The sequence below is a fragment of the Pleurodeles waltl genome, chromosome 1_1, assembly GCF_031143425.1.
Source record: "Pleurodeles waltl isolate 20211129_DDA chromosome 1_1, aPleWal1.hap1.20221129, whole genome shotgun sequence".
Classification (NCBI taxonomy): domain Eukaryota; kingdom Metazoa; phylum Chordata; class Amphibia; order Caudata; family Salamandridae; genus Pleurodeles; species Pleurodeles waltl.
Window position 1 is genome coordinate 833158203 of NC_090436.1, and position 24233 is coordinate 833182435.

The window sequence follows — 24233 nt, forward strand, 5'->3', positions numbered from 1 at the left end:
TTACGTACTTTCATCGTGCTTAGGGGTGGAATTGAGTCTGTCCCTCTGCTGGCGGATCGACTATTTCATTTCTGTCTTACATTATAAAAGTCACCGCATCCTACCTTGGACTCTGACCTGATGTTTGGTACATGTTGGACAAGGCAGAACAGTGAATTCTTCTGCTTGGTACATGGAGTAGTCTGTGCTCGCAACAACAATCTGGTCACCGGGTTTCCAGCTGCTCACGTCGTCCAACAGATCCAACACAACTCCGCCTGCCGCCTCCATCTGGAAGCCAGATATCGGGAAACCTAAAGGACAACAGAACAAAGGGTTGTTTTCCCCAATGAAGAAACAGCACTAGTTCTCTCGACAGAATCACATGCACATAAAGAAGGCAATTTATAGGCCCATTTGCAAATGTTTTCCTTAAATCCTGAGCTACCTAAAATTTTGTAGCATACGGTCAACTATTGCAAGGATCATACACTGACTCAAAATGTCACAAACTAAATCTTGCATGAATTTTTTTCGCATTCTTTAATTTTTTTTAATACTTTGACAAATGTAACATATGGCACCATTTTATACTTTTGCTAGTTTGGCGATTACATTACCCCCTTAAATAAACTCGCTATGACGTGAGATAGATGCTCCACATTCAATATGGCGAAACACTCTTCACTTGAAGTGCTGTGCCTCTCAAACTAAAACGACAAACATGTAATTCATTTAACAGCTAGAACGTATAGGCTAATCCTGTATAATATAGCCGGCCATATTTTTGAGTAACTAAGCAGTCTTACGTAGGTTCTGGATTGGGAGCACTGTGACACCAGGTGTTTTTGATAAAAATGTAGAAGATGCTGTAGGCCTTCAACTCAGAAAACCCTGGAAGGGGACTCTTACTATCGCTTAACTGGAAGAGCGTTTCCCTAGTCCCTTCTAGGGCTAATAGCACTGGGAGTAATAATGTGGTACAGAATATATGGGAGGCCATCTGGGGTGCTTTTCTCCAACTCACCGATTCATCAGTCATCTGCATAATTAGCTTCTAGCCATTGCTCATTCCATGGTCCCTCAGAGAGCATCTGACAATTTGCAGAAATGGGTTTCAGCTGGCCCTTTACTTCAGGGATCAGGGTATTTAAGGGTGAAGGCAGGATGTGAAATGTTGAATGCTGAATTTCTTGCTCTTGTACGCAACTTTGCATTTGTTTAATTTTAAATTTTACCACAAAGAACCTTTGGCAAAAATATAGAAAATAGGCAGTTTCTCTTTTTCCACCTCTATTAACTCTAAGATAAGACGAGGTAATAGAACTTGGGCCTGTATTACTGGGCATAGGCCTTAGATCTCCCAAGGCAATATAATAAAGTTAACTTTCCTCCAAGGCATGGGAACTGTCATTCTAATTGCCATGTGTCTTGCAAACCTCATATTTAAAACGAATATGTAGAACCAACTAAACTGTAGTTTATGGGCTTTCGATCTTCAGAATAGAAAATTCTGCTGGATGACTGACATACCATCAAAGAAACCATCACAAACATTTATAGGTTTCACTCCTGTTTGGTTTATGGGCAGTTTGTAAGAGAAGTACTATTACATTTTGAAACATTCCTCATCTTTTCTCAAGAGTATAAGTTGGTGAAGGACATTCTCAGTTGACACAGTAACTGTGACCTATTCAACACTTTTGTCTTAACAAAAACATGTTTTAACTGAAAGCAGTGCACACTTAAACTAAACAATATTCGATCAAAAGCGGGACTAAGACAGTTTACATTATACATAGGTTATAAATAGCACAAACAACAACTGTAGGAAGTTGGCTCTGTATGTGCTATTTCAAAGTAAGGAATAGCATGCACAGAGTCCAAGGGTTCCCCTTAGAGGTAAGATAGTGGCAAAAAGAGATAATACTAATGCTCTATTTTGTGGTAGTGTGGTCGAGCAGTAGGCTTATCCAAGGAGTAGTGTTAAGCATTTGTTGTACATACACATAGACAATAAATGAGGTACACACACTCAGAGACAAATCCAGCCAATAGGTTTTTGTATAGAAAAATATCTTTTCTTAGTTTATTTTAAGAACCACAGGTTCAAATTCTACATGTAATATCTCATTCGAAAGGTATTGCAGGTAAGTACTTTAGGAACTTCAAATCATAAAAATTGCATGTATACTTTACAAGTTATTGACAAATAGCTGTTTTAAAAGTGGACACAGTGCAATTTTCACAGTTCCTGGGGGAGGTAAGTTTTTGTTAGTTTTACCAGGTAAGTAAGACACTTACAGGGTTCAGTTCTTGGTCCAAGGTAGCCCACCGTTGGGGGTTCAGAGCAACCCCAAAGTCACCACACCAGCAGCTCAGGGCCGGTCAGGTGCAGAGTTCAAAGTGGTGCCCAAAACACATAGGCTAGAATGGAGAGAAGGGGGTGCCCCGGTTCCGGTCTGCTTGCAGGTAAGTACCCGCGTCTTCGGAGGGCAGACCAGGGGGGTTTTGTAGGGCACCGGGGGGGACACAAGCCCACACAGAAATTTCACCCTCAGCAGCGCGGGGGCGGCCGGGTGCAGTGTAGAAACAGGCGTCGGGTTTGTAATGGAAGTCAATGGGAGATCTAGGGATCTCTTCAGCGCTGCAGGCAGGCAAGGGGGGGGTTCCTCGGGGAAACCTCCACTTGATCAAGGGAGAGGGACTCCTGGGGGTCACTCCTCCAGTGAAAGTCTGGTCCTTCAGGTCCTGGGGGCTGCGGGTGCAGGGTCTCTCCCAGGTGTCGGGACTTAGGATTCAAAGAGTCGCGGTCAGGGGAAGCCTCGGGATTCCCTCTGCAGGCGGCGCTGTGGGGGCTCAGGGGGGACAGGTTTTGGTACTCACAGTCTTAGAGTAGTCCTGGGGTCCCTCCTGAGGTGTTGGATCGCCACCAGCCGAGTCGGGGTCGCCGGGTGCAGTGTTGCAAGTCTCACGCTTCTTGCGGGGAGCTTGCAGGGTTCTTTAAGGCTGCTGGAAACAAAGTTGCAGCTTTTCTTGGAGCAGGTCCGCTGTCCTCGGGAGTTTCTTGTCTTTTCGAAGCAGGGGCAGTCCTCAGAGGATGTCGAGGTCGCTGGTCCCTTTGGAAGGCGTCGCTGGAGCAGGATCTTTGGAAGGCAGGAGACAGGCCGGTGAGTTTCTGGAGCCAAGGCAGTTGTCGTCTTCTGGTCTTCCGCTGCAGGGGTTTTCAGCTGGGCAGTCCTTCTTCTTGTAGTTGCAGGAATCTAATTTTCTAGGGTTCAGGGTAGCCCTTAAATACTAAATTTAAGGGCGTGTTTAGGTCTGGGGGGTTAGTAGCCAATGGCTACTAGCCCTGAGGGTGGGTACACCCTCTTTGTGCCTCCTCCCAAGGGGAGGGGGTCACAATCCTAACCCTATTGGGGGAATCCTCCATCTGCAAGATGGAGGATTTCTAAAAGTTAGAGTCACTTCAGCTCAGGACACCTTAGGGGCTGTCCTGACTGGCCAGTGACTCCTCCTTGTTTTTCTCATTATTTTCTCCGGCCTTGCCGCCAAAAGTGGGGCCTGGCCGGAGGGGGCGGGCAACTCCACTAGCTGGAGTGTCCTGCTGGGTTGGCACAAAGGAGGTGAGCCTTTGAGGCTCACCGCCAGGTGTGACAATTCCTGCCTGGGGGAGGTGTTAGCATCTCCACCCAGTGCAGGCTTTGTTACTGGCCTCAGAGTGACAAAGGCACTCTCCCCATGGGGCCAGCAACATGTCTCGGTTTGTGGCAGGCTGCTAAAACTAGTCAGCCTACACAGATAGTCGGTTAAGTTTCAGGGGGCACCTCTAAGGTGCCCTCTGGGGTGTATTTTACAATAAAATGTACACTGGCATCAGTGTGCATTTATTGTGCTTAGAAGTTTGATACCAAACTTTCCAGTTTTCAGTGTAGCCATTATGGTGCTGTGGAGTTCGTGTTTGACAAACTCCCAGACCATATACTCTTATGGCTACCCTGCACTTACAATGTCTAAGGTTTTGTTTAGACACTGTAGGGGTACCATGCTCATGCACTGGTACCCTCACCTATGGTATAGTGCACCCTGCCTTAGGGCTGTAAGGCCTGCTAGAGGGGTGTCTTACCTATACTGCATAGGCAGTGAGAGGCTGGCATGGCACCCTGAGGGGAGTGCCATGTCGACTTACTCGTTTTGTCCTCACTAGCACACACAAGCTGGCAAGCAGGGTGTCTGTGCTGAGTGAGAGGTCTCCAGGGTGGCATAAGACATGCTGCAGCCCTTAGAGACCTTCCTTGGCATCAGGGCCCTTGGTACTAGAAGTACCAGTTACAAGGGACTTATCTGGATGCCAGGGTCTGCCAATTGTGGATACAAAAGTACAGGTTAGGGAAAGAACACTGGTGCTGGGGCCTGGTTAGCAGGCCTCAGCACACTTTCAATTGTAAACATAGCATCAGCAAAGGCAAAAAGTCAGGGGGCAACCATGCCAAGGAGGCATTTCCTTACACAACCCCCCCCCCCAAACGAAAGAGGATGAGACTAACCTTTCCCAAGAGAGTCTTCATTTTCTAAGTGGAAGAACCTGGAAAGGCCATCTGCATTGGCATGGGCAGTCCCAGGTCTGTGTTCCACTATAAAGTCCATTCCCTGTAGGGAGATGGACCACCTCAACAGTTTAGGATTTTCACCTTTCATTTGCATCAGCCATTTGAGAGGTCTGTGGTCAGTTTGAACTAGGAAGTGAGTCCCAAAGAGGTATGGTCTCAGCTTCTTCAGGGACCAAACCACAGCAAAGGCCTCCCTCTCAATGGCACTCCAACGCTGCTCCCTGGGGAGTAACCTCCTGCTAATGAAAGCAACAGGCTGGTCAAGGCCATCATCATTTGTTTGGGACAAAACTGCCCCTATCCCATGTTCAGAGGCATCAGTCTGCACAATGAACTGCTTAGAATAATCTGGAGCTTTTAGAACTGGTGCTGAGCACATTGCTTGTTTCAGGGTGTCAAAGGCCTGTTGGCATTCCACAGTCCAGTTCACTTTCTTGGGCATTTTCTTGGAGGTGAGTTCAGTGAGGGCTGTCACAATGGATCCATATCCCTTCACAAACCTCCTATAGTACCCAGTCAAGCCAAGGAATGCCCTGACTTGAGTCTGGGTTTTTGGAGCTACCCAGTCCAGAATAGTCTGGATCTTGGGTTGGAGTGGCTGAACTTGGCCTCCACCTACAAGGTGTCCCAAGTAAACCACAGTTCCCTGCCCTATCTGGCATTTGGATGCCTTGATAGAGAGGCCTGCAGATTGCAGAGCCTTCAAAACCTTCTTCAGGTGGACCAGGTGATCCTGCCAGGTGGAGCTAAAGACAGCAATATCATCAAGATAAGCTGTGCTAAAGGACTCCAAGCCAGCAAGGACTTGATTCACCAACCTTTGGAAGGTGGCAGGGGCATTCTTTAAACCAAAGGGCATAACAGTAAACTGATAATGCCCATCAGGTGTGGAGAATGCTGTTTTCTCTTTTGCTCCAGGTGCCATTTTTATTTGCCAGTACCCTGCTGTCAAGTCAAAGGTACTTAAGAATTTGGCAGCACCTAATTTGTCTATGAGCTCATCAGCTCTGGGAATTGGATGAGCATCTGTCTTGGTGACAGAATTGAGCCCTCTGTAGTCCACACAAAACCTCATCTCTTTCTTTCCATCTTTGGTGTGAGGTTTGGGGACTAAGACCACTGGGCTAGCCCAGGGGCTGTCAGAGCGCTCAATCACTCCTAATTCCAGCATCTTGTGGACTTCCACCTTGATGCTTTCCTTAACATGGTCAGATTGTCTAAAGATTTTGTTCTTGACAGGCATGCTGTCTCCTGTGTCCACATCATGGGTACACAGGTGTGTCTGACCAGGGGTTAAGGAGAAGAGTTCAGGAAACTGTTGTAGGACTCTCCTACAATCAGCTTGCTGTTGGCCAGAGAGGGTGTCTGAGTAGATCACTCCATCTACTGTGCCATCTTTTGGGTCTGATGACAGAAGATCAGGGAGAGGTTCACTCTCTGCCTCCTGATCCTCATCTGTTACCATCAACAGATTGACATCAGCCCTGTCGTGGAAGAGCTTAAGGCGGTTCACATGGATCACCCTCTTGGGGCTCCTGCTTGTGCCCAGGTCCACCAGGTAGGTGACCTGACTCTTCCTTTCTAGCACTGGGTAAGGGCCACTCCATTTGTCCTGGAGTGCCCTGGGAGCCACAGGCTCCAGAACCCAGACTTTCTGCCCTGGTTGGAACTCAACCAGTGCAGCCTTTTGGTCATACCAAAACTTCTGGAGCTGTTGGCTGGCCTCAAGGTTTTTGGTTGCCTTTTCCATGTACTCTGCCATTCTAGAGCGAAGGCCAAGTACATAGTCCACTATGTCCTGTTTAGGCTCATGGAGAGGTCTCTCCCAGCCTTCTTTAACAAGGGCAAGTGGTCCCCTTACAGGATGACCAAACAGAAGTTCAAAGGGTGAGAATCCTACTCCCTTCTGTGGCACCTCTCTGTAAGCGAAAAGCAGACATGGCAAGAGGACATCCCATCTCCTTTTGAGTTTTTCTGGGAGCCCCATGATCATGCCTTTTAATGTCTTGTTGAATCTCTCAACCAAGCCATTAGTTTGTGGATGGTATGGTGTAGTGAATTTATAAGTCACTCCACACTCATTCCACATGTGCTTTAGGTATGCTGACATGAAGTTGGTACCTCTGTCAGACACCACCTCCTTAGGGAAACCCACTCTGGTAAAGATACCAATGAGGGCCTTGGCTACTGCAGGGGCAGTAGTCGACCTAAGGGGAATAGCTTCAGGATACCTGGTAGCATGATCCACTACTACCAGGATATACATATTTCCTGAGGCTGTGGGAGGTTCCAGTGGACCAACTATGTCCACACCCACTCTTTCAAAGGGGACCCCCACCACTGGAAGTGGAATGAGGGGGGCCTTTGGGTGTCCACCTGTCTTACCACTGGCTTGACAGGTGGGGCAGGAGAGGCAAAACTCCTTAACCATGTTGGACATATTGGGCCAGTAGAAGTGGTTGACTAACCTCTCCCACGTCTTGGTTTGTCCCAAATGTCCAGCAAGGGGAATGTCATGGGCCAATGTTAGGATGAACTTCCTGAACAGCTGAGGCACTACCACTCTCCTAGTGGCACCAGGTTTGGGGTCTCTGGCCTCAGTGTACAGGAGTCCATCTTCCCAATAGACCCTATGCGTTCCATTTTTCTTGCCTTTGGACTCTTCAGCAGCTTGCTGCCTAAGGCCTTCAAGAGAGGGACAGGTTTCTTGTCCCTTACACAGCTCCTCCCTTGAGGGTCCCCCTGGGCCTAAGAGCTCAACCTGATAAGGTTCAAGCTCCAAAGGCTCAGTTCCCTCAGAGGGCAGAACTTCTTCCTGAGAAGAGAGGTTCCCTTTCTTTTGCTGTGTTGTAGTTGGTTTCCCAACTGACTTTCCTGTTCTCTTGGTAGGCTGGGCCATTCTTCCAGACTCCAGCTCTACTTGTTCACCCTGTGCCTTGCACTGTGCTCTTGTTTTCACACACACCAGTTCAGGGATACCCAGCATTGCTGCATGGGTTTTTAGTTCTACCTCAGCCCATGCTGAGGACTCCAGGTCATTTCCAAGCAGACAGTCCACTGGGATATTTGAGGAGACCACCACCTGTTTCAGGCCATTGACCCCTCCCCATTCTAAAGTAACCATTGCCATGGGATGTACTTTTCTCTGATTGTCAGCGTTGGTGACTGTGTAAGTTTTTCCAGTCAGGTATTGGCCAGGGGAAACCAGTTTCTCTGTCACCATGGTGACACTGGCACCTGTATCCCTCAGGCCCTCTATTCTAGTCCCATTAATTAAGAGTTGCTGTCTGTATTTTTGCATGTTAGGCGGCCAGACAGCTAGTGTGGCTAAATCCACCCCACCCTCAGAAACTAGAATAGCTTCAGTGTGGACCCTGATTTGCTCTGGGCACACTGTTGATCCCACTTGGAGACTAGCCATACCAGTGTTACCTGGATGGGAGTTTGGAGTGGAACCTTTCTTGGGACAGGCCTTGTCTCCAGTTTGGTGTCCATGCTGTTTACAGCTATGACACCAGGCCTTTTTGGGATCAAAGTTTTTACCCTTGTACCCATTGTTTTGTGAAGAGGCTCTGGGCCCACCCTCCTGTGCAGGTTTTTGGGGGCCTGTAGAAGACTCTTTACTATTTTTAGTTTTGGTTGTCTCATCACCCTTCCCCTGGGGAGTCTTTGTGACCCCTTTCTTTTGGTCACCCCCTGTTGAAGTCTTGGACACCCTTGTCTTGACCCAATGGTCCGCCTTCTTTCCCAATTCTTGGGGAGAAATTGGTCCTAGGTCTACCAGATGCTGATGCAGTTTATCATTGAAACAATTACTTAACAGGTGTTCTTTCACAAATAAATTGTACAGCCCATCATAATTACTTACACCACTGCCTTGAATCCAACCATCTAGTGTTTTCACTGAGTAGTCAACAAAGTCAACCCAGGTCTGGCTCGAGGATTTTTGAGCCCCCCTGAACCTAATCCTGTACTCCTCAGTGGAGAATCCAAAGCCCTCAATCAGGGTACCCTTCATGAGGTCATAAGATTCTGCATCTTTTCCAGAGAGTGTGAGGAGTCTATCCCTACACTTTCCAGTGAACATTTCCCAAAGGAGAGCACCCCAGTGAGATCTGTTCACTTTTCTGGTTACACAAGCCCTCTCAAAAGCTGTGAACCACTTGGTGATGTCATCACCATCTTCAAATTTTGTCACAATCCCTTTGGGGATTTTTAACATGTCAGGAGAATCTCTGACCCTATTTATATTGCTGCCACCATTGATGGGTCCTAGGCCCATCTCTTGTCTTTCCCTTTCTATGGCTAGGAGCTGTCTCTCTAAAGCCAATCTTTTGGCCATCCTGGCTAACAGGAGGTCATCTTCACTGAGAGCATCCTCCGTGATTTCAGAAATGTGGGACCCTCCTGTGAGGGACTCACTATTTCTGACTAACACAGTTGGAGACAGGACTTGAGGGGTCCTGTTCTCCCTATTTAGGACTGGAGGAGGGACATTGGCCTCCAAGTCACTAATTTCTTCCTCTGTGAGGTCATCATCAGAGGGGTTGGCTTTTTCAAACTCTGCCAACAGCTCCTGGAGCTGAATTTTGGTAGGTCTGGAGCCAATGGTTATTTTTTTGATATTACAGAGAGACCTTAGCTCCCTCATCTTAAGATGGAGGTAAGGTGTGGTGTCGAGTTCCACCACATTCATCTCTGTATCAGACATTATTTTGCTAAAAGTTGGAAGACTTTTTAGAGAATCTAAAACTGTTTCTAGAATCTAATTTCAAACTTTTAACAAACTTTTAAACTCTAAAAGACAATGCTAAACAGGGACTTAACACACAAGGCCCTAGCAGGACTTTTAAGAATTTAGAAAAATTTCAAATTGCAAAAATGAATTTCTAATGACAATTTTGGAATTTGTCGTGTGATCAGGTATTGGCTGAGTAGTCCAGCAAATGCAAAGTCTTGTACCCCACCGCTGATCCACCAATGTAGGAAGTTGGCTCTGTATGTGCTATTTCAAAATAAGGAATAGCATGCACAGAGTCCAAGGGTTCCCCTTAGAGGTAAGATAGTGGCAAAAAGAGATAATACTAATGCTCTATTTTGTGGTAGTGTGGTCGAGCAGTAGGCTTATCCAAGGAGTAGTGTTAAGCATTTGTTGTACATACACATAGACAATAAATGAGGTACACACACTCAGAGACAAATCCAGCCAATAGGTTTTTGTATAGAAAAATATCTTTTCTTAGTTTATTTTAAGAACCACAGGTTCAAATTCTACATGTAATATCTCATTCGAAAGGTATTGCAGGTAAGTACTTTAGGAACTTCAAATCATAAAAATTGCATGTATACTTTACAAGTTATTGACAAATAGCTGTTTTAAAAGTGGACACTTAGTGCAATTTTCACAGTTCCTGGGGGAGGTAAGTTTTTGTTAGTTTTACCAGGTAAGTAAGACACTTACAGGGTTCAGTTCTTGGTCCAAGGTAGCCCACCGTTGGGGGTTCAGAGCAACCCCAAAGTCACCACACCAGCAGCTCAGGGCCGGTCAGGTGCAGAGTTCAAAGTGGTGCCCAAAACACATAGGCTAGAATGGAGAGAAGGGGGTGCCCCGGTTCCGGTCTGCTTGCAGGTAAGTACCCGCGTCTTCGGAGGGCAGACCAGGGGGGTTTTGTAGGGCACCGGGGGGGACACAAGCCCACACAGAAATTTCACCCTCAGCAGCGCGGGGGCGGCCGGGTGCAGTGTAGAAACAGGCGTCGGGTTTGTAATGGAAGTCAATGGGAGATCTAGGGATCTCTTCAGCGCTGCAGGCAGGCAAGGGGGGGGGTTCCTCGGGGAAACCTCCACTTGATCAAGGGAGAGGGACTCCTGGGGGTCACTCCTCCAGTGAAAGTCCGGTCCTTCAGGTCCTGGGGGCTGCGGGTGCAGGGTCTCTCCCAGGTGTCGGGACTTAGGATTCAAAGAGTCGCGGTCAGGGGAAGCCTCGGGATTCCCTCTGCAGGCGGCGCTGTGGGGGCTCAGGGGGGACAGGTTTTGGTACTCACAGTCTTAGAGTAGTCCTGGGGTCCCTCCTGAGGTGTTGGATCGCCACCAGCCGAGTCGGGGTCGCCGGGTGCAGTGTTGCAAGTCTCACGCTTCTTGCGGGGAGCTTGCAGGGTTCTTTAAGGCTGCTGGAAACAAAGTTGCAGCTTTTCTTGGAGCAGGTCCGCTGTCCTCGGGAGTTTCTTGTCTTTTCGAAGCAGGGGCAGTCCTCAGAGGATGTCGAGGTCGCTGGTCCCTTTGGAAGGCGTCGCTGGAGCAGGATCTTTGGAAGGCAGGAGACAGGCCGGTGAGTTTCTGGAGCCAAGGCAGTTGTCGTCTTCTGGTCTTCCGCTGCAGGGGTTTTCAGCTGGGCAGTCCTTCTTCTTGTAGTTGCAGGAATCTAATTTTCTAGGGTTCAGGGTAGCCCTTAAATACTAAATTTAAGGGCGTGTTTAGGTCTGGGGGGTTAGTAGCCAATGGCTACTAGCCCTGAGGGTGGGTACACCCTCTTTGTGCCTCCTCCCAAGGGGAGGGGGTCACAATCCTAACCCTATTGGGGGAATCCTCCATCTGCAAGATGGAGGATTTCTAAAAGTTAGAGTCACTTCAGCTCAGGACACCTTAGGGGCTGTCCTGACTGGCCAGTGACTCCTCCTTGTTTTTCTCATTATTTTCTCCGGCCTTGCCGCCAAAAGTGGGGCCTGGCCGGAGGGGGCGGGCAACTCCACTAGCTGGAGTGTCCTGCTGGGTTGGCACAAAGGAGGTGAGCCTTTGAGGCTCACCGCCAGGTGTGACAATTCCTGCCTGGGGGAGGTGTTAGCATCTCCACCCAGTGCAGGCTTTGTTACTGGCCTCAGAGTGACAAAGGCACTCTCCCCATGGGGCCAGCAACATGTCTCGGTTTGTGGCAGGCTGCTAAAACTAGTCAGCCTACACAGATAGTCGGTTAAGTTTCAGGGGGCACCTCTAAGGTGCCCTCTGGGGTGTATTTTACAATAAAATGTACACTGGCATCAGTGTGCATTTATTGTGCTGAGAAGTTTGATACCAAACTTCCCAGTTTTCAGTGTAGCCATTATGGTGCTGTGGAGTTCGTGTTTGACAAACTCCCAGACCATATACTCTTATGGCTACCCTGCACTTACAATGTCTAAGGTTTTGTTTAGACACTGTAGGGGTACCATGCTCATGCACTGGTACCCTCACCTATGGTATAGTGCACCCTGCCTTAGGGCTGTAAGGCCTGCTAGAGGGGTGTCTTACCTATACTGCATAGGCAGTGAGAGGCTGGCATGGCACCCTGAGGGGAGTGCCATGTCGACTTACTCGTTTTGTCCTCACTAGCACACACAAGCTGGCAAGCAGGGTGTCTGTGCTGAGTGAGAGGTCTCCAGGGTGGCATAAGACATGCTGCAGCCCTTAGAGACCTTCCTTGGCATCAGGGCCCTTGGTACTAGAAGTACCAGTTACAAGGGACTTATCTGGATGCCAGGGTCTGCCAATTGTGGATACAAAAGTACAGGTTAGGGAAAGAACACTGGTGCTGGGGCCTGGTTAGCAGGCCTCAGCACACTTTCAATTGTAAACATAGCATCAGCAAAGGCAAAAAGTCAGGGGGCAACCATGCCAAGGAGGCATTTCCTTACAACAACAATTAGTAGATGGAGCCAAGCTGAAAACCCTCGACTCAAGGCAACATTAAACTGTACCCCTATAAACGGTGTAGTTGACCGCTATGAATAACACCTTTGAGAGTAGACAAGTCCATCCCGCAAAAGCCCAAGAAGAACCAACATCGGACCTAGGGGGATTCTTAATTCAGCCAGTATTTAACTGAGAAATGTCTAGCAGTGATAATAAAAGCAACTAACACTCGTATATTCTGCAGAGTTCTCAAACGAATTACCCAACTTAATTAATCCAGCCCATCGTTGCAGAGGGATCTCAATAAAATTTGAGGTCTCTAACAAGACCACTCCAATACCAAAGAAACTCACTACAATGAGGTAAACATATGGGCCAAATAGTCATTATCTGCCCTCTTATCAAAGCGCTGAAAGTCCTGCAGACACGTCGGTTGATATAGCTCTCTGGAAAATAACAAATTGTGAATTATTATGTAATGCTGCAATTTAAGATTTACAGAATTAGTCAGGTATTTCCCCACGTAGGATATTACCCACCTAATTCCCACTAGCGGCAACTCCTCACATGAACCTAGTGGTCATAAGATTTAATTAAGAAAATAGCACAAAGATTCCTAATCACACCAGATAGGAAACCACAGACAATTAAATGCAGAATTGTGATCGAATCAAATTTTAGACCCTCTGGTTTAGAAAGTAAAAAAGTAATGAATCTGGGAAAAACGGGAGGCCTTGTAATAGGAATATCATACATTTCCTGATGTCCAGCAAAGGAGATCAGTGCATTGATGCTAAAGAACTGGCCTTGACTGGTAAGTGGTGATCAATGCCGCAATGAGCAGCCAGAATGACTAGAACTTGCAGGTAGAATATTTTTCCATAGTGGCATTTAGCAGGTATGTTGAAGTGACTAAGCAACATCCTCAGAGTGCCGTTAATGTTTTAGACTGCAACACAACGGTTTCAAAGAAGAAAAAAAAAACAAGGCAGACCTTGATTATGCTTAAAATCAGGATAGATATTTCAAAGGAACCAGTCAATATCACAAGTCCCATAAAGCTGAGATACGTTGAACCCCAAAAAGCTGTCCGGTAATATTTATGATTGTGTACAAGCTATCTTCCTGATTCCAGCTGAAGCTTTAGATAGCACTGAATTGTTTTTTTGAAACCCCAAAACAAAACAAATGGCAAGGCCCTTTTTTTTAAAATAAGCTTTGTGGGATCATAAGTATTGCTTGAAAAAATAATCCTGGAGGATGCATCATTTTAATAATATTGCATCACCCCATCAACATTACTAGTAGCCGATGCCATTTGTGCACAAATGAGACAGACTTCCCCCAGACTTCCCCTATAGGGAATTTATAACCCCGAAACAAACTGCAGATGCAACAAATGGATCATCAAAAACAGTAGGTTTCTGTCTAGTTAGAATATGGCTTTTGGTGGCATTTAGCAGGTACCAGAGATGTGCCTAGAAGGCCGAGCTTCCAACCCAACGGAGCCTAGGGCCAAACGAGAATTGGAGTGAAGATGCCAATATCATTCATATATGCAGCAATCCTCCGTTCGCTGCCACTGAGACCAATCAGCACGATATCAAGGGTTTATTTTTTTAATTACACAGAAATGACTGCAAGTAAAGAGCAAATAGCATGAGTGATGAAGGACTCCCTTGCCTAGTGCTCTGAAAAACAGCAAATTATAGGGAACACTCTTGTGACTCAGGCACTTTGGCCCAAAACACAGCTTAATCAATGCAAACCAGATAAAAGGCCAGGAGACCCTAATGAAAAACTACCTCCTCTGCCCCAAGCGTGACCATCCCATCTATCTCAGCAGCCATGTCAAAAAAGTAGCAGTGTCTATATTAATGTGTGTAATAGTGTCGTTGTGGTCGATAAAATGAGTACCATTGAGTTGGGTAACAATAAAAATCTGTTACTCAGCGCCAAGAGGCCTACGGGTGAACATGCCCTTTACAAATACACATGTTATGTTATGTCTGATATAAAATCTGTACCTCAATTGAGTTCATATTAAGGGGCTGATTTAGAACTTGGCGGTAAAGGGTCCCCCGCCACCTTTTCGAAGGAAAACCTGTCCGCCGGCTTCACGGTCCACCCTCCCGATTTAGATGTTCTCAGTCCCATAGGTAATAGACTGCTCAAGTCTCGCTGACTCCGCCAAGGATTCCCATCCACGGCGACTGCACCATTGGGAAGAATGGGTGACAGTGAGACTCCAGCCACCCTTATGGCTGTGCAGATTTGGATGTGCCTTACTGCAGTGTCAACTGTGGTGATCTGACCTCCACATTTGAGTTGGTGGATTGGGTTGGGGGGGGGGGATATGAATAAAAACTTACCTTTTGTTTGCTGATTTCGCTTTCGTTTTTGACTGGACACGACTGGACAAGCCCTTCTGTCGCTGCTGCCACTGGACCACAGAGAAGCACGACATCCCCCCCACTCACTTTCACCCCCACCCCTGTGGAAAGTAGGGAACTCGCATTGCTAGTGTACTTTGTGAGGTCACTGCACAGGAGCTCTGGACGACTAGTCATATACGTGTCACAGTACAAAAAAAAAAAATCATTACTGTGACATGCATATGTTGGGGAAACAATTGTGTCAGACATGGATGGGGGCACACTGATATAAGACACATATCGCACACATATACAACTGTCAATATGGAGTCAGTATTCATTGTCAAATGAATGCTGGACCCACAATGATGTTACAATCGCACCTGTTAACTATGCCCATGTGTGCACATTGCAAGGGGACCTGTAATGTTGTGCTAACTGTTGTGTATGTACGTGTGTGTGTGTGTGTGTGTGTGGTTGTGTCAGACTGTGTGGCACTTGCATGTGGGTCTGCTCTTGTGCATATGTGGTTGTCTGTTGTGTTCGTGTGTGCAACATTCAGGTGAGAGTGGTTGTTGTGTGGCAAACGTTGTTGTGATGTGTTTAGTTGTGCCTTTGTGCGAGTGTGTTTGTGTAGATGAGTATGTAGTTATGTTGGTTGTCGCGGCTGTGTGAGAGAGTAGTGTTGATAGTGTGTGTATTTTGTGTAATTGATGTACTGCAATGTGTGTTTTCGGCATATATGTATTGTGGTGGAATGGCAATGGATAACAGTGGGTATTCTGATGTGTTGTGTAGTGTATGTGGTGCAGGGGGACATATATACCTCTATTCCACAGCCACTGTCATTGTACGATGTCCACTGGGTCCCATGACCACATCTCTCCATCACAAAACCGCTGTCAGTACACCGCCTGTACATTTATAACATCGAAATATGGGTGTCGGGAACCAGCTAGCCTGATGGTTTGAAAGAGCACTTCGTCGTGGCGGTCGGTGACTCAGCGGCAATGCATCTAAATACAGCAGACAGACTGCTGTCTGCTTAATGGAGTACTCGGGCGTGCTGCCACTGTGGACAGGCGGTAATACTATCAAGATCTAAACCAGGCCGTAAGTTTAGAAAGCCATTTGTAGGACGTGAAATATGTAAGCGGTAAAATCAATATTCTGGTGCTATTCTCAGCCCACCCCTATCCACAGGTATCAATGCCTCCGGTGAGCTAAATAAGTGATTCACAAGATAAGTATACTCCTCACTGCAGCGAGAACTAAGTGATCATTCCATCCCACTGCAAACAAAATGGCTTATCTGGTCCCAAGATGGAATCGTGCAGTAATTAGGTCCAAATGGCATCACAACAGAGATTGAGTTTCACAGGATAGAACCCTTGTTAGTGCAAACACATTGGAGTAGATTGTTGATGCTCGAGTGATTTGGGCAAGTACCAGGAGAATGCAGTGGGAGCACACGCACTCTGTTGCTTCAGCCCAGGTGTCCTTGGATCCAAAAACCGCTGAAGAGTAAAACAGACCTTCCTAGAAGTAGTGCACCATGACCAGTTATAAGAGGCAGGTGAGAACAGAGGTCAGCTGGAGTATGTTCTGACTGCCTCAATAGCAACAAGAGGGAACTAAGGAGGAAATCCTCTCGAGCTAAGGTAGACGACAGACTGGGTAAAAAAATGCTGTGATGAAAAGTAAATGAACTGACGGGAGAAGCAAGAAAATCACCTCAGATAAAGTTTTTATGCACGTGACGTGGCAGCAGAAGCCTCAAAGTCAATAGCTCAACGAGGCTGGTCTCAAACAGCTCGAGCATGCTGACAGCAAAAGAAAGGTAATCTGGGATGCATAAATTAGGTTGAAAATCCCGAGTTCTACAAGTTTCAGTTATTGGTGTTCCAAATGTCACCAAGCGTGTGGTCTGTGTGTCTCCAATGAGGCTATCCGTCTTGCCATGAACACAGCTGTGCAACCACGCAGACTTTCTCCAAAAGCCCCAGACACTTGCACTTATAATCGGCCAAAGTAAGCAATCATACAATTTCCCAGCTCCGTCTCACAAAGATCAAGTATCCTGACTGCTTCACACCGTGAAGCAAGTTCTTGAGCTCTAAGAGAATTCAACTTAAAGCTCGTCTTCCCTACATCAGGAACTAGGAATAAAATTGGACACCAGAAACAAAAGTGTGGATGCAATAGGCTAAAGGTTTGGGAGAATGGGTAAATGAAGTGAAACCTAAATCTGAAGCGCTGCACGGAATGAACCATTCACTAGTAGATGGGCTAGTAACTCAGACCCCTCCTTCACAGATTAGAAACAGAGAGCACTACGGAATGACATTACTTTTAACAGTCAGAACAAGTAAGTACCATGTTAATGTACATGTTATCACAAACCAGTCAAACTGAGACGGCACTAGCCTTAAACATGAACAGATTGTTAGGGATGTTGCAAAGGTGGGTGAACCTTTTATACACATAAGGTGGCGAAGCTTGGAAGTACCTGTATTCTGATAACTGGTAATTAGAGTCATTAACAGCATACTCTGCAAAAATGATTATGACTGACCAGGGATGGCAACAGCAGGGGTCGAGGGACCAAACGCTGACCCACATCCACATACAGACTGTATCTTACTTTGACATCCAACTATGGCAACCAAACACACGGATGTCTCGGCACAAACAGCATCACATCCCTTACATTTGAAAAGATCGCTCTCTCATTCTAAACAAAAGTGGCTGTTTACAGCGACTGGCAAAGTGATCTCAACTATATAGCATTATGACATGCACGAATACCACGCCCAACCTGGCTATGTACATTGAACCTGTCCAACAAAAAACACACTGAAAAGATGGAAGGGAACTAGAACCCAATAACGCTAAAAAAACGAGATGAGAAGTTCAGGCGTTTGGCTGCCCTATTTAATTTTCTTTTCCTTCACCCTTTTGAATCTTCTTATCTTTTTGAAGATGAGTTGAAGGCAGAAAATGGATACAATCAGACTTACAAGAAAAAGGGGGTCGATTATTAAGAAAATAACTGTCTTCCAGTGTCATATTTACACTGAGGAATGAGGAGCTATAAAACAGGAATCACAGCCCACATCACTGCAGCCTCCAAGGCGTTGCACTGGCTCCTAATTAAAAGAAAAAGTTCCACTTGAGAACCTCATGTTTAGCCAACAAAGAAGCTATCTGGCTTAGCTCTGCAAGGGTTTCCAGAAAGGGCAAGCAATCACATACAGAGGTTTATACTACCGGAGCTCTCCTGGCGAAACAGAAATGACACAGGATAGAGAGCCATCCACACACAAAGCTCCACTCTCTGCAACTATCTCCTCCCTCCTTGAAGTTTGGTGGCCTTCAAAGAGTCAGTAGAGGTTTAAATGTCCACTTGTCCCAGTTGCTTAAGGCTCGAGCACACTTTGATGGTCAATATGGACTTCTTACAAGTCAGCACTTTCATTTGCATATACCTTCCCATTTATCATCCTGTCAAGTGTGAGATGCGTTACTAAAGATGGGAAGGGCAGGAGAAGCGAGCATCAGGAAACGGTTAAAACACATTTGCTTGTGAGTTCTACTGATGGTAATAATCTGATCTTCAACAGGATTAGGTTTTATCCATCCCTGAATAACTGTAGAGGAGCAATTAAAGTTTATTTTGACTTACGGGACATTTTAAAGTGGCAGTTTGGAATGTTAAGATATGAGTTTGCACTAGTGTTTTGTCCTTGTGAACCGTTTAGCAGAACGAAGCAATTACCAGATGCCTTGTCGAAAGCCACAAGGGGGGGCTAATGCACAGGATTTTAACCGCACAAAGGCCCTAGGGGCTGTGAGATGTTTTAAAGTACCAACGTGGAAAGTTAAGAAATAGATTTGTACTAGTGTTTTGTACATGTGAACCATGTAGTACAATGAAGCAATTCGGAGATGCTCATGGCCTTGTTTGGCCCTGCTCTGGGTATGTGTTTTACTAACAGCAGGCGCTGAAGACTGCTTCATCAAAGGGATTGCCATGGAAGTAGGAAACGAGTCCATATGTGCTTCCAAGTGCTGACTCTCTGGGAGGGAAAGCAGCTGTGAGTAGCCAGAGCTCTGTAGGCTCCTGCCTGGACGGCACATGTAAACACAGGCTGTTCCATGAAAGCCACAGGCTTCACTTCATTCTGTGCAATATTCCGGAACATGGATACAGACAATGGAGGTTCTAAAAAACGTGAAGACATGAGAAATGCTGGTTGCTATAAACTATGTGAGGCCCATTATGTGTCTTTCATTTACTGCACATGCATAATGTGTACAGTATTTTATTTTTCTTTGTTTGCTGATGAATATTGCCAGATTCACTAAATTACAAACAAATGATTAAAGACGCAATAATGGAGTCTAAAATGTATCCATTAGGATTCTAAAACATAAATGTGATGGGTTCCTTCCATTGCTTAATTTGTAAAAAAAAAAAAAAAAAAATGAAGTGCCAGGGCTCTAGTCAAGAGGCCACTACAGTCTGCACCACCAAATTGCCCCTGCCAACGTTGCCAATAACCGCACCAACACAGTTAATAACCATCACTCTTGCAAGTGTGACAAATGAGACTACACCACCTCCTAAAGCTATAAGAATGGCTTGGGTGGCAGGTCTTAGTCATGGTTAATGTAAATTAAATTAATAGACAACTGCTGTTGTGCTCATCTCTAAATTTAATGGACAGTGCCACCATGTGGCAGATTGTCTTAAGCACCGGTGTTGACAATTCAGTTCTGGTGCCAAGCACAAGAAACCACTGGCTCAAATGAACCACTTGTTCCTTCTAGGATATTTCAACAGCATATGGCATTACAGAGATAAATACGTCCACGATCATCCTTGCAGACAAAGGGGCCCCACCCCTCCTTCCTTTTTTCCAAACACCCTTTATGGTCAAGTCAGGCAGCCAGGCACTAAACATGCGCTAAATGCGCAAGCATTTGACTGCCTTTGCTAAACTTTGCTGGGCTGAAGATGTCAAAGTTCCTGTGGAAGTGACCTCTTTAGCCTGGTAAAGTGATTGGGGTACATCCCTAAGAATTTAGCCAGACGAGGGGGAGCGTCCGGGATAGCCTCGGACCGGGGTGATCAATTTTTAGCCCTGAAGTACCCAGAGCCGAGTGTCTATCACTGATGCCTCACCACAGATTGGGATGGGGTCAGCAGGACTCACTGACCCTAGTCCACTCTGTGACAGGTTAGGGAATGCTGCAGTGACTTAATGAAACTTGAGCAGGCCCCCCTCCAAACTACATGGTGGGGGTCTGCCTCAACTCACTCCCTCCCCCACCCCCAACCCAGTCAGGAGCTCTCAGGCTGGACAGGCAAGGGGTTCGCTGGCTGTGCTTAGTGTACTGTGCTGGAGGTGCCCCCTGGAGCTCAAACCCCCCCAGGCCCCACACAGCAGGGGCTGCTGGGGATAATATTACCCCACTGAAATGCTACCTCCTCTTAAAGACGAACCTAAAGTCAGCCAATGAGAGGAAGCGGAAGTCCAAGCCTCCCGGAATCTCCGAGGCTTCTCTCCAGACATGCTGCAGGTAAGATTTCTGTTTTTTAATGTTTGATGTGTGTATGCATGTGTATGTATGAAAGTATGTGTATTTGTCAGTGAGTTGTAGAAAGCTGGCTCTTTATATGGTACACCAAAACAAGGTACTCTATGTGGAGAGTCCAGGAAAAGCCCATTTAGCTGACAGAGGCAAAAATGATAACCTAAATGCTCTCTTTTGCCATAGTGTGGGCTAGCAGGTAGGCTTATTAGATGGTAGTGCTAAGAGTTATTACACACATAAAGGCAGTAAGTGACACTCGATAAATAAATCCAACATCAATTTATAAAAACAACACAGACTTTCATATGAATTTAGATATCAAGATCGGAATCGGATAGGTACTTTTCAAGATATGAATTTTTATAGATTTCAAAAGTTCACACAGTACAATTTCTGGAGTGATAATGTTATCCTATGGGTGAAAAACATATACTGCAATTGGGAACTTGCCAGCGACTTAGGGGACTCTTCTCCTGGACTTAAGGTGAGTATGGAACAAGGTCCAAGTCAGCACCAACAGGTCACTTCAGGAGGCACGGGGGCATCCGGGTACAGAGGTGCTTTTCAGCGTCGGGTGCTCTAATGTTAACCAAAAGGAACATAATCTGCATTTGGGCACTTAGCAAGGACTTACAGGACCATTCTTCAGGAGTTAAGGTGAGAATGAGGCAAGGCCCAAGGCAGCATCAATAGGTCACTACGAGAGGTACTGGGGCGCAGAGGGGTTTTACAGTGTTGTGTGCCCTCATGTTATCCTACAGAGAAGAAGCATGTACTGCATACAGGTACTTGGCAACAACTTACAGGACCGTTCTTTGGAAGTTATGATAAGTATGGGGCAAGGTCCAAGGTAGAACCAACAGGTCACTTTGGCTGGCACTGGGGCATCCGGATGCAGAAGTGCTTTTTAGCGTCAGGTGTCCTAAAGTTATCCTATGGGGAACAGTTTGGTTAGAAAGATTCTGCAAGGAGGGACGGGGGCAGTCTGAGTGAACCCACATGGGGGCTCAGGCCTTGAGGTTCTTGGGCCTGCAGAGACACGGTTGATCCACTTGAACTTGGGCTATGGAGCTTGTGTGGAGTGGTGCTTTGTCCGGCGGGGTTGCACTGCTGAAGTCTCACATTTTTGTAGTTGCTTGTGAAAGCAGAATACAGATGTGGACTGGGGGACCAGTTTGGCAAAACCTAAAAGGGGGCGGGGCTCAGCTCTGGAGGGTCTCAGAACTCTGTGGACAATGTAGTTCCTCTTCTCCTCGCTGCAGTGGGGCTTTTAGGCATTGGGTTACAGTGATGACGAAGCTCTCGCATTTCCTGCTTTTTCTGCAGACAGGCTGCAGGTGGGGAGAGGGGGACCAGTCCTGCTCAACCCAAAGGGGGGTGGGGCTCTTGAAGGGTCTCTGGATGTTAGGGACACCGTTGGTTCTTCTGCACTCGGACTATGAGGTTCGGGTGCAGAGGTCTTTGGTCTGGTAGATCGTGCAGGTCAGAGGCACTCAGGTTTTGGTGCCTGCAAGATGCAGGGAGGGAGATCCACTAATCCGCAGGAGATGCTGGCTGTTCGGCAAAGTGCTGGCAGCCCTCCCAGGCTTTTGGAGGTTGCACATTGGCAGGATGAGTCGTTGCAATTGTTGGGAGCAGCAGACAGGTCGGGAGGTTGGCAACAAGTCAGTCGCATGTCATCAGTTATCGCTTCTTTAGCTCTTCTTTTGGAGTCAAATGAATCCGAGTTCCTGGCATCAGGGGTGCCACCTAAATACTGTATTATGGGGCGTTACAGGGAGTGACAGATAGTAGCCAATGGGCTACCAACCGTTAGGGTGACCACACCCTCTATATGACCACATCCTAGCGGAAGTGAGCATAACCCTCACCCAGAGGACCTAATTCCAACAAAAACCAAGATGGTGGAATTTTCCTAGTTGTGCGCACTTTAGGTAGCCTACCTTAGGAGTGGTACTAGCCTGATGTTCCTCCTGACTAGCAAAATTTCCCACCTGTCTTGGTATCAAAGAGGCCCTGGGAAGGGGTTGGCATTTCCCCTGTCTGGGAGAAGCCAGGGTCACATATCAAAGGTGGTGGAGGCCTCTAAAGCCTCTTGGCTTGATATGCTGATTAGCAGTATACCTTCTTGTATGAGGTGACAACACCTACCAAACAGGCATTGTTTCTAACCTCAGAGAGCGTAGGCTCTCACCTTTAGGGGGGGTTAGAAACTTGTGTGTGGTGGAAGGCTCGTCAGGACCAGTCAACAAGCACACTAGTAGTTGGTAGGCTTTTAGGGTACCCCTAAGGTACCCTCTGGGTGCGTGTATTAATAAATCTATCACTGGAATCAGTGTGGGTTTATTAAGATGAGGTGTTTGATACCAAACACCATAGGTTTCAGTGAAGTCATTATGTGGCTGTGAAACTCGTTTTGACCAGTGCCCAGTACATACCTTAAAAAGGCTTCCCTGTTCACTTGTACTGTCAGTATTTGAACTGGCCAGCACAGGAACACATCTGGTCATGCAGGTATGTCTTCACATGTAATATAATGTCATGTTATGCAAATTTGTAGAGCACATGGCTACCCGACAGGCCTCCCAGTGCTAACAGAGAAACACTTGGAGTTGACAGAAAGTTAAGCTTTGAACAGCTAAGTTTTAAGAGCCTTCCGGAAGGATAGTTCATGGCTGATCAGTGCACTCTGCCTTAGGGCTGTGAGGGCAGCTGTACGGGGGACTTACAAATATTCAATGCGGTTTAGAGGACATGGCACAAAAGTTGTGTGCCATGTCATGTTTTCACTTGTTAGAGCACCTTGTCATGCAGACCGCAGTGGCTGGCTGCATGTGCTTTGTGCAGGGTCCCTTAGAGTGGCACAAGATATGCTGCAGCTCTTAGGGATCCTCTTTAGTACCTGTGCCCTAAGTACCAGGTGTACCACTTACTAGGGACTTAAAGCGGTGCTAAAGAGCTTGGCAACTGGGGATCAATTGACCAGTTACCTTGCTTTGGGGAAAGACCTCTGAGCAGGAACTCAGCAAACACCAGTCAAAGATGCATCAAATACCAGGCAAAAAGTGTGGGGACTACCACAACAAAAACCTAGTTTCCTACATGAAAGTTGTGAAAGGGTGTGTGTGCATGTGTGAAAGCATGATTGTGAGTGAGTGTATGTGTGCCCCGCCCGCAACACTCCCTGTTCAAATTACCGGTCACCAGCAAATACACAACTATCACTACATATCTATTGACCTCATCTGACGTGGAAATCTAGGTCTCGATCTTCAACAATTACAGGCAGCAGATTTTCACATAACCATGAATGTTTTATTTAACACATATTCTATTTCAAACATGGTTCAGAAACAATAAACACACAATAAAAGACACAATAAACAGCTAAAAGTCACCAGAGCGCAGTCTGCTCTCTGGGGCATGGTATGAGACTGCACATGCACCAGGACACAGTTTGTAATTACAATTTTCTGAAATGGAAAAAGAACATAGTTGCTTCCAATCTGTGTCCAGAGTGTGTTACACGAGATGCCACATTGTGTGCTTGCCTCTATTTACCACAACAGATTTCAAGATAGCCTTTATCAAACACAGCACAGAGTGCAATTTCACAATTCTCATGCCTTGGTTGCTGTTATTAACTAAATATTGTAGGATTGCCTGCATTTGCAAGTCACACCAAGTGACCGATTTAGTGTACAAGGCGCAGTGCGCATGCAACTGTTCCCCCAATAGTTTGGCATATTTTAGGAAGCAGAAAAGTGTCACTACACAACAAAATAGTGGGTGGAGGGGGACGGTCTATGGAGCTGAGGGGCATCCACAAAAAGTGAGTGGGCTGTTGGTCAGTAGATAGACAGACCTCTTATAGGAAGATGAGTGCACAACTTTGAATGGAAGGGGAAGAAACGTTGGAACTTATATGGAAATAAACAAATTGAGGGGAATGAGGTGTTATGCTTCTCCTCCTCAACCAGCAGCTTCCATTTTGAGCTATTCA

General features: G+C 46.5%; 1 protein-coding gene across 1 annotated transcript in view; it reads right to left on the reverse strand.

Moving 5' to 3' along the window:
- The window catches only part of CEMIP2 (cell migration inducing hyaluronidase 2), a 371877-nt gene that overhangs the window by 203155 nt on the left and 144489 nt on the right, over positions 1–24233 (reverse strand). The window contains exon 6 of the mRNA XM_069228897.1: positions 105–293. Coding sequence (XP_069084998.1) covers positions 105–293 — 189 coding nt within the window. The remainder of the gene's footprint in view (positions 1–104; positions 294–24233) is intronic.